Genomic DNA, 9351 nt, shown 5'->3' with positions numbered 1-9351 from the left:
TTGCAAGTTCACCAGCTTGGATTGCTTCCCATTTGTCTCCTTTCCATGCTGATAAGTATTGGCAACTCATTAACCCTCAAACAAACCGATATGCAAAAGTGAAATATTTTCCTCCAAAAACCGAGAGACCTTTGGTGACTTATCTAATAATAATAATAATAATAAACTTTATTTTTATAGCACCTTTCATACATAAATGTAGCTCAAAGTGCTTTACAGAGCAGAAAAGATAATTTAAAAAAAAGCAAAACAAAACGGCATAAAAACAGGCATGCAGTTAAAACAATAGGACAATAATGCAGTGTCAAATCAGGAGAAGGCAGTGGTACAAAGATAAGAACAGATAAAATAAGGCAACGACATTAAAAAAAAACAAGCAGATCACTTAAAAGCAATGTTGTAGAGGTGGGTCTTGAGCTGAGCTTTAAAAATGTCTACAGAGGCTGCCTGGCGAAGGTACAGTGGGAGCTTGTTCCATGCCGACGGCCCGTAGAAGCAAAAAGCTGCTTCCCCGTATTTTTTTGTTGCCATTTTTTTAGGCAAAGCGAGCAGGCCAGCAGTGGAAGACCTTAGGGGCCGGTTCTGTTATTTGGAACTAGCACTGGCCATAGATGGTGTTTTGTAAAAAATAAAGTGTGTCTTGCCTCTTAAAATACAATTCCTTTTCTGTAGATTTGATCAATACAAAGGAATACATCATTAAATGTATACATTATACAGTACATTGTGCTGGATTCACCCCCAGAAAAGGTCTGAGGCAAGGTCACAGCTGTGCCTGGGCTCAGTGACAGATTAGTGACGATATAACGACTGAAAATATTCCATCAAGCTCATCTGCTCAAAACAAATGCAATGTTATTAGTCTATAAAGGGATTTGAAGGCATGACTGTATAATGACATAGCGGCTTTCAAACTTTTTGTGCCCAAAAAGCACACCTGTATTCATAGAGAAGATGGCCAATCTACAAGCTTACAATTCAATGCGAGTAAGGGGTATAGAATGGCCCTCTGTTTTAAAAGTAAAATCATTACTTTCTGTATAGTTTTATACAGTATATTGCAATAACAAGGTGTGGTTTGTTGTCACAAAATCTGGATTTGTCCCCATACCACGGCACAGAGTTTGGGAACAACTCCTGTGGGGCTCTGCTTTTAAACATGGAATGTGCATCCACACAATCTACTGGCAGCCTTGTCCTTAATGTTTTACACTTGTTACAAACTGGTTTTAAACCAGGTAAGGCGGAAAATGGAAAATTAGAAATGCTAACCCCAGGGTAATCAACCAGGCCTCACCCATGGAACCGATGAAAGGTGTCCCAAACATCTGAGTGTAGGTACTATTTTAACATTTTGGGACCGTTTCTTCTATCATAAGGAGATTGAGAACTCTGGCAGAGATGTATGAATGTGACAAATATCTATTCGTGTGTGACCATTTCTCACTTAGGAGTGCTTTGGTAAAGATTTCTTTGGGCATCTTCACAGGCAGAACGTTGGCATGATACAGTACATTTGACTCAATTTGACGTAATTGGGGACGTTGCAAAGTATGTTGAACGTGTTTTTAGCTTCAGTTGATTGGAAGCATCCTATGACACAAGGTGTGCCACCTCTTTCCTTCACATCTATCTACTCATAATTGTAGTGTGGTATTTTCCACACATTTCAGCAGTTTGACAGACGTGTGGTGAGAGGTTGTGTGTTTGTTGAGTACATACTGGTGGTCACCTGTGTGTGTGTGTGTGTGTGTGTGTGTGTGTGTGTGTGTGTGTGTGTGTGTGTGTGTGTCAAACGGACACACACATTCTAATATACACTTCACATTGAGGAATAAATATAAAGAAATAAATAACCCTGCAATTCTTATGTGACTTGTGTAGAGTAGGCTAGTCATAAATAATATGACTTTATTTCTTTATTTTCAAGTAGGCTACTCGTCAAACCTTTTGACATGCAGTCGACCCTCAAGAAATTCAACAAACTGTCCCAGCACAATTCCAGGGTGATGGTGTTGAAATTAACAAAGCCGAAATTGTCACATAAGATCATGCTTGAGTGCTCATTTCTTCTAGGGATAGAGAGATTTATACTTAGCTCAGATTGAGGGTAATGTAGAAAATATCATTTCATTGTCGTTCAAACTTTAAGATTGTCTGTAAAATGGAAAAACAAATTATTTAGATTATCATTTAACCTATAGTGCATGCCAGAAGGGGGCACCATAGCTGTCTTTAACCTACAATATCATACTGTAAAAAGAGGTAGTATTGGCCTGGGCCATGGCTCAGTGGTCCAGGCACCTTTGCTGGTAATCCAGTCTGGCAGTGTGCCGCGGGTTCGACTCCCGATCCCGACGGCCTTTACTGCATGTCTTCCCCCCCATCTCTCTCCCCATTTCCTGTCAGCCTACCGTCTGTCCCTCCATAAAATAAATCTCATCAAATGGTGGTCCGTGGCTCAAATGCAGAATAGATAATGAACCTTGATATGAAAAGCGTTGAAAACCACTAATCTATACCCCAAGTAGATTACAAGATTTGTATCATTGTAGCACACAATTGTCGCTCTCTGCATGTTCAAGTCCTGCATAATGCAAGCATGCATTGTTGAAGGTGTACACTGTTGTGTATACTCCTGTATATAAATTATTACTGGTGCTACTTTTTCTTGCCCTCACTGTATCTTAACTGCTGTGCTGACTTTGTCGACTCATCTTATCGTCCTGTTGGCCCCTGGTAGATTTTGGTGACTCGATGACCTATCTTTCCTCTAGTAGTGCAACCATTATGCCAAATTTGAACGTTTCACACAATTTATCAGATTGGCAGATTGCACGATGAAGCCTATACTGATTCTGGTGACCCTATTGCTTTTCCTTTAGCGCCACCCTTAGTTTGGCCAATATAGTTGGGTGTGAGGAGCAGCAAATTCCTCAATGTGTCTGCTTGGTGGCTTTAAGAATTGATAATCAAACACTACATTAGCTTGTCAATGATGATCTTGTCTTTCTTGTTTTTAGAAATGATTATCACATGTGTATATCTTGTGCACTTTGCTGCAACACTTGCTATGCATCCCATGTCTATAAGGCATTATAAATGCATTCGAATCGTATAACACTATCATTATAGTTCTAACTTAAAAATACTCATTGCTTAATAACAATCATACCTCATTAGTCATTATAAAGCATTTTATAATGACTTATAGCTTGTATTAACGTTTCACTTTTTATCGATTTTAATCTAGCACTTACTGTAGGCCTTTATTGTTTTTGTACTAACAATAGCGACTACCGGTATGTACTTAGGAAAACGCTATATGAATCTGAGCTATTTATTATAAATGCATTATGATCGGCTTATTACATTGTATAATTAAAGTTATAACCACTCTGTATAGCCTACTCATAATGCAATCATAGCAGTACAGTGAAGTATCATAGTAGTAGCAGTACAGGACTGTATACAACCAGATTAGGCTATACTCACTTAATGTAAGAACTACATCTCATAAATGTCCATATAATATGAATATATGAACATAAATATGTCCTCCAAACCATAGCAGTAGCAGTACTCTGGTGGGGTGTGGTTTTGTTATGCCGCTGGCCCCCCTCTAGATGGCAGAAGTTCCCAAGGAAAGACACTGAGAGGCAACGTTTCTTTCCCTGGAAATGGAATTTTCTTTTGTTTATCTGTTGGCAGGGACAGAGTTCTGCCTCAATCAAGGCAATAATTTGGTCTGAGCTGTGATTGTGCTGAAAACCCCTTTTTTTCTCTCCTTGATAATGCTAACGCGCAATTAACCCTCATTGATGATGACTCCGTGTTAATTTAACTTGAAGGATTTTGCTGTGTGGAAAATGCCCTTAAGGGATCATCCAATAACCATCTCTTGTTGTCATAACCCAAAGCCTGCGTCATTTCCACCAAACTTTTTAAGGACGTTATCTCTGTTCTGCTCCAAGTATCTCAGCCTTCCACCTTCGCTTCCCAGTGTTCTCCGCTTTCCCAATACCCCACCTGGAATGGAGACCAGATGTGGAATGGAGAGAAGGAGAGAGATTGCTTGCTTGGCTATAAGGAGGGGGGGGGGGGGTGCACAGAGAGAATGTTGGAACGACATAAAAGTTTGTCTGGATGCCATTAAGTACAATTTGATGTAATGTGCAGTTTGGGACGTGACATTTTAAATGGAAACTGTGCGCTCCAGATGAGAGAGATTTGGGCCTTGCGGAGATGGAGGGGGGAGGCAGTCGGGGGGCGGGGGGTGTTGTACTTGAGGCCTTATTTAACAGCTTGGATAAACAGCCCTCTGTTTCATCGCTGAGCAGGCGCCCATCCACTCCTTATGCTTTCCTTCAGTAATCATGCCGGCTCTCTGAGTCCGCTCCAGTGTACAGTATCATATACAGGAATAACAAACCGGGGTCCGCCGCGTGGGTCAGAGCACACTGAACCATTGTGCAATCTGGCACGCTCGCATGACTGAGGTGCCTGCCTTTTGGGTATGTCAGCGAGTACACGTCAAGCCCAATTGCTTGAAGTCCCTCTTCAAATGCGTTGCCAGTTCACCTTTTCATATAGCAAAATGCTCTCCAGATTTGAATCGCTTATAGGTTTCCGTCCTCCCCGGGATCTCGTATATCAAAAAGTATTTTTAAAACAGAAATCTGTAGCAATACCTTGGATATCTTTCCGAGGAAAGGAACAGGCCTGGTGGAAGTTTATAGTCTTGTGTATTCTTTGGATTGTGTGTGATTATTTTGGGAAATGAAAATTTCATACTAGACAGTATTGAATTTAATTCTTTCCACTCAACAAAGAGACAACTTATTTGAGAAGTCATTGAAAATGTTCTTTTTCAGTTTTTGGTGGCAATGTCATCTATTGACTTGGTCTTGGCCTGGTTTCACTAGCATCTCTTCTAGTTTAACAGGTTGCTACTTCTAATAATGATTCTTGGGGCTAGTCACCAACCTGAGGTCATTATATCAGTAAAACAGAGCAACTATAATCTCACCTAAATTACATAAAAGGGCCAATCTATTTATAAACATCTGGTGGGTAGCTTTCAGTTGGTGGAGGCTATTGGTTGTATTTGACTATATGTGAACCTCTTTAAATCCACTCCACCATTACAGAAATGCTTTCACTTCATATATAATAACAATCTCCCAACAACAACAACAGCTGTCAGAAATAACTAGAGATTTGATTTTGCTGTTAATTCATGAACACATGGATTGGACACCAATAACTTCAGTCCACATGGCATGGCATGCCCATAGATGTACAGTAAACCACAACAAACTCCAACCAGACCTTGTGTTCAGAATGCAACAACCCAGCAAGAAGAACAGTATTGGCTCATAATGAATGTGCTCTGCAGCCGTGGTTGTATCATCGATTAAAAAAAACAACAATTCAAACTATCCATGAGAACGGCATTCTAATAATAGTGTGTTGCCTGGATATGTTGTTTATGGGTGCACCATAAACTATATTGATTGAACTGCCTTGATTATAATATTAGACAATATTAGACCCCCATATGTGAATTTAAGACATGCAGTGTGTTCTGTTCTCTGGCATTACTGACTAGTAGACTATACTACTGCTTGTCTCTGGCACATTTGCACATTACTACAGTATACTGTTGTGTACGACTGTACGGCACATAACTATCACATGATATCTGTTGTGAGACTGAGACATACTAGGATAATACATTCTCTCTCTTGAGTCTTAATATTCATTGTTGATATAGACTTACTGTATTATCCAGATACTTACTAAAAGGCCAGTTGACACTGCATAATCAATCACATATCCACTGTCTATAATAATATCTATAATATCTATTCATGCATGCACTGGTATACATTTATACTGCCTGACAGTGCTTTGCGGGTTCGAATCCCAATCCCAACTACTTTTGCTGCATGTCACTCCCCAGTCCCAACTCTCTCTCTCCCTATATGTACTGTCTCTCTCCATAAAACCAGAAAAGCACCTTGATTTATTTATTTTCAGAAATCTTTTGCGATTTAGAAGACATTTTGTTTCTTATCTTATGGACTTCTCTTATTATGGATTTAGGTGTGCCCGATAGGTATAGCCAAGGCTAGCCTACTACATGGAAGGGAACGTGACGGCACTAGGACCCGGCCGATTGGAGCGCAGACGGCGACGGAATGCGCGCACTTGGGATAGTATCTGAATTTGAGTGTGACAGAGTGGCAGGCAGGCAAAACCGCTAGATTTTGGGAATAACACAGGAGTCGATCAAGACCATCTCAATTCGCCTGGAAGTCGGTCGAATTTTCATTCGGATCCGAATTTTTTTTCTCACTGCAAATCCACGGAGAACTGCGGGAACCGAGACGATACTTTTCTTGAACACTCTGGGAGCATAGAAACAAATGACAAAGTTTCAGATTGTGAATAATTCGTTGGCTTTTGCATTGGATGACAGTTTCGTCGGATGACTGCTGGACCCAAACCACTGGAATATCCTAACTGTTGAATAACTTTTGTGGGGATAGCCTATGGTTTTCACTATCTGCGTCTGAGACACTCCCAAGCGCGCTTCTTATATAATTTACATAAGGTAATTCTGCTATCAGCAGCTTTTTTTTAACTAAAAAAATTCTTAAGCAATTCGTAATTTCGTATCCGACGTTTAGGCTGGAATAGCCTACTTATAGGCTATTATCGGAATTTGTGAAGCATGGCGCTAAAGGAGTTGAACGGACAAGCTGCCACGACATAACGGGACAGTAGAAAACTTGAACATTTTGGGAATGGCTTAGAGATGGTGTCTGCTGCTTGTTGAGTGGAGTTATACAGCATATCTTTACAGCTTTGACATTCAATTTCAGTCCTGAAAGTTTTTGCCTTTGCCCTTGCAAAACCGCTTCACAGTGGAGAAATGGGATGACGAGGGGCAGGTGAGGTGACATTAGAGGGACAATGTTCGTGCCCGGCGTTGGCATCCCGCTGCTGCTGGGACGCGTGTTGCTGATGCTGCTTTTGCTGCGTGCCTCCGAGTCCAGACTCTCCCAAGCCTGTCCGGGGCTCATCACAAGCAGCTGCAGCTGCACGGATGAGCGTGAGCGGTCAAAGCCACACAGCACCTCTGTCGTTGGGAAGCGCGTCAGCTGCAGCAAAGAAGACCTGTCGGAAACTCCAGATGCCAGTCTGCTCCCCAACAGGACCGTTACTCTGTGAGTTTCAGTGGTAACCATATTCTGACACTTAAATGAACGTATATAGACTGGTCATTATGCTGCTGCTTCTGCACCCCAGGGAATCTTAAAAATGACCATTTAATCTGTAGTAGTCCAGACCAGTCCTTGGTATTTTAGGGAGAGCAACGGTGGAAACAGTTTGGAACGATTAGGCAGAAGTGCAGGGTATAATTTAGGCCTACTTTACTTTTACGACTTTTGGCCTTATGACTATTAGGCTATAGGCCAAACTTAGCTCTTGTAGGCCAAACTATGGAAGAAAATAGCATACAGGCTCAGACCAGCTATATTTTAGCTTTTTTTTTAATTCATGGAATGTAGCCTATAAGATGCATGGTGATTAAGAGGTTAAAGGTTAATAGGCCTACTGCTGTGAGTGGTTGACATGTCATATTGCTCAAGAATAATTTGAATGTGTCAAAACTAAATGGCTTCATATGGACTTGGACAGTCTGGTTATGCCTACTGTTCTTGCCCACGCACCCACACTGTGACCTCACGGCCTCGGATCCAACTGTATTGAGGACTTGCTGAGGTAATGAGCCTTGTTAGGTCAGCAGTTTACATCTTGATCCAGTTTAACTCTGTAGTGGAATGCTGAACTTAGCTTCTCTGTAAAGCATTAAGAAGATGAGGGGGCTGGCTGAATGTAGCCGTCATCCAGCCCTGCCTCTTTGTCACTACTCTGACACTTTTTAAAACTGACTTTGACCCAGGCAAACGCTCTGGGTTTCCCCCCTCCTCCCCATCACCCTCTTTACACGTGGTGCAGCTGACTTGAACTTGCAAAACTAGAATAAACAGAAACACATTTCTACTCATTTCTTTATATCCTCTGCTGTGTGCCGTAATGGTGGGTTGGCTCCTTCCTTTAATACCATAACATCCCTTCAATCTCGGCCTGCTCCCTCACAATCGCCTTCTGTTCAGGAAGGAAAAGCGTCGCGCTCTGCAAACCTATGGTGAGAATATAGCCTAACACAGGATGGCTCTTAAAACAACCATGGGTCATTCTACGATAAACGGCTACGAAGCATAAGTTTACATAAGTTGTACTTGTTATTGTACATTTCTGCGAGGAGAGCACCCAAAGGTCCAAATTAAGGACAATAGCCTCTCCTTTTGGACATATGTATACTGCACAGCATGGTCACCATACCATTCCATATACCGTTCCCTCAATGGCAGATTCTTGAGATTTTGGAAATAATATTTCCAAGAATTAATATTCTTATACAGAACTTTATTCTGGGTTGCTCAGAGGCAACTGTTCTCATGATGACTGATTGAACCAAGTCTTCAAAGACTTTAGTCCTCCATGTTCCCACAGAGCCTCGCTGTCTTTCTGCCCGACCGACCTAGTGGGAGAAGCCACACATGGGCACAGTAAAAAGCCCAAAAGCCCCATTGGAGCAGGCATAGGAGGCACAGGGAAAGGGGTTTATACCCGCCAGAGCTGAAGGCAGCCAGCGGTCCATTTATAGGGCCTTATGTTTCTTGGTTAATAAAGGCAGGATACACATCTGGGAAACACATTGCTGCAAACCAGAGGAAAAAATAAAAAATAGCATGGGTGGCAGCGGTGGAGGTGATTTAAGATAATCTCCCTTCCCCACACCTACTAATTTCACTTTATTTGTTTTCCTACATATGTTTAGCATTCTGTGACACTTTTATGAGTCTGTGTACAAGGAGCCAACAATTCCACGCTTAATCCATGTGAAAATCCACCATTTTCTCTACTTTTCTCTGACAAAGTCAGTTAAATTCTCCTGAAGACTCAACAACCTTTCTCCGAGCAATTCATACTCTCATCCTTGCTCCTGGTATTAGCTCCAGATGTGGAATGTGAGAAGTTGTGTTGATATTCCTGTTATTCCTGACATTCCTCAGTCTGTCCAGAGACTGCAGACAGTATTCCAGGTGCAGTATAGGGGTGCTGTGCGTGCCGTACACTGGCTCAATCCCTCCCCAGGCCTGACGCCCTGATGCGCCGCCATACAGCCCTACACAGCCCTACTAGCCTCTCTCTCTCCTGGGGCAGCTTAGAGGAATGTTCTCCATGCCGAGCAGTGTAGCAGGGGCAAGGGCT

At 41.9% G+C, this 9351-nt stretch overlaps 1 protein-coding gene across 1 annotated transcript in view; it reads left to right on the top strand.

Moving 5' to 3' along the window:
- The first annotated feature begins 6245 nt into the window (after nt 1-6245).
- Nucleotides 6246-9351, top strand: part of adgra2 (adhesion G protein-coupled receptor A2) — a 51769-nt gene continuing 48663 nt past the window's right edge. Inside the window, exon 1 of the mRNA XM_083784315.1 lies at nt 6246-7235. Within this exon, the coding sequence (XP_083640441.1) occupies nt 6982-7235 (254 nt within the window). The 5' untranslated portion in view covers nt 6246-6981. The remainder of the gene's footprint in view (nt 7236-9351) is intronic.

The sequence above is a fragment of the Protomyctophum parallelum genome (assembly GCF_964188405.1).
Source record: "Protomyctophum parallelum genome assembly, chromosome: 15".
Classification (NCBI taxonomy): domain Eukaryota; kingdom Metazoa; phylum Chordata; class Actinopteri; order Myctophiformes; family Myctophidae; genus Protomyctophum; species Protomyctophum parallelum.
Note: the sequence above shows the minus strand (reverse complement) of the source record. Positions and strands in the feature narration are given on the sequence as shown.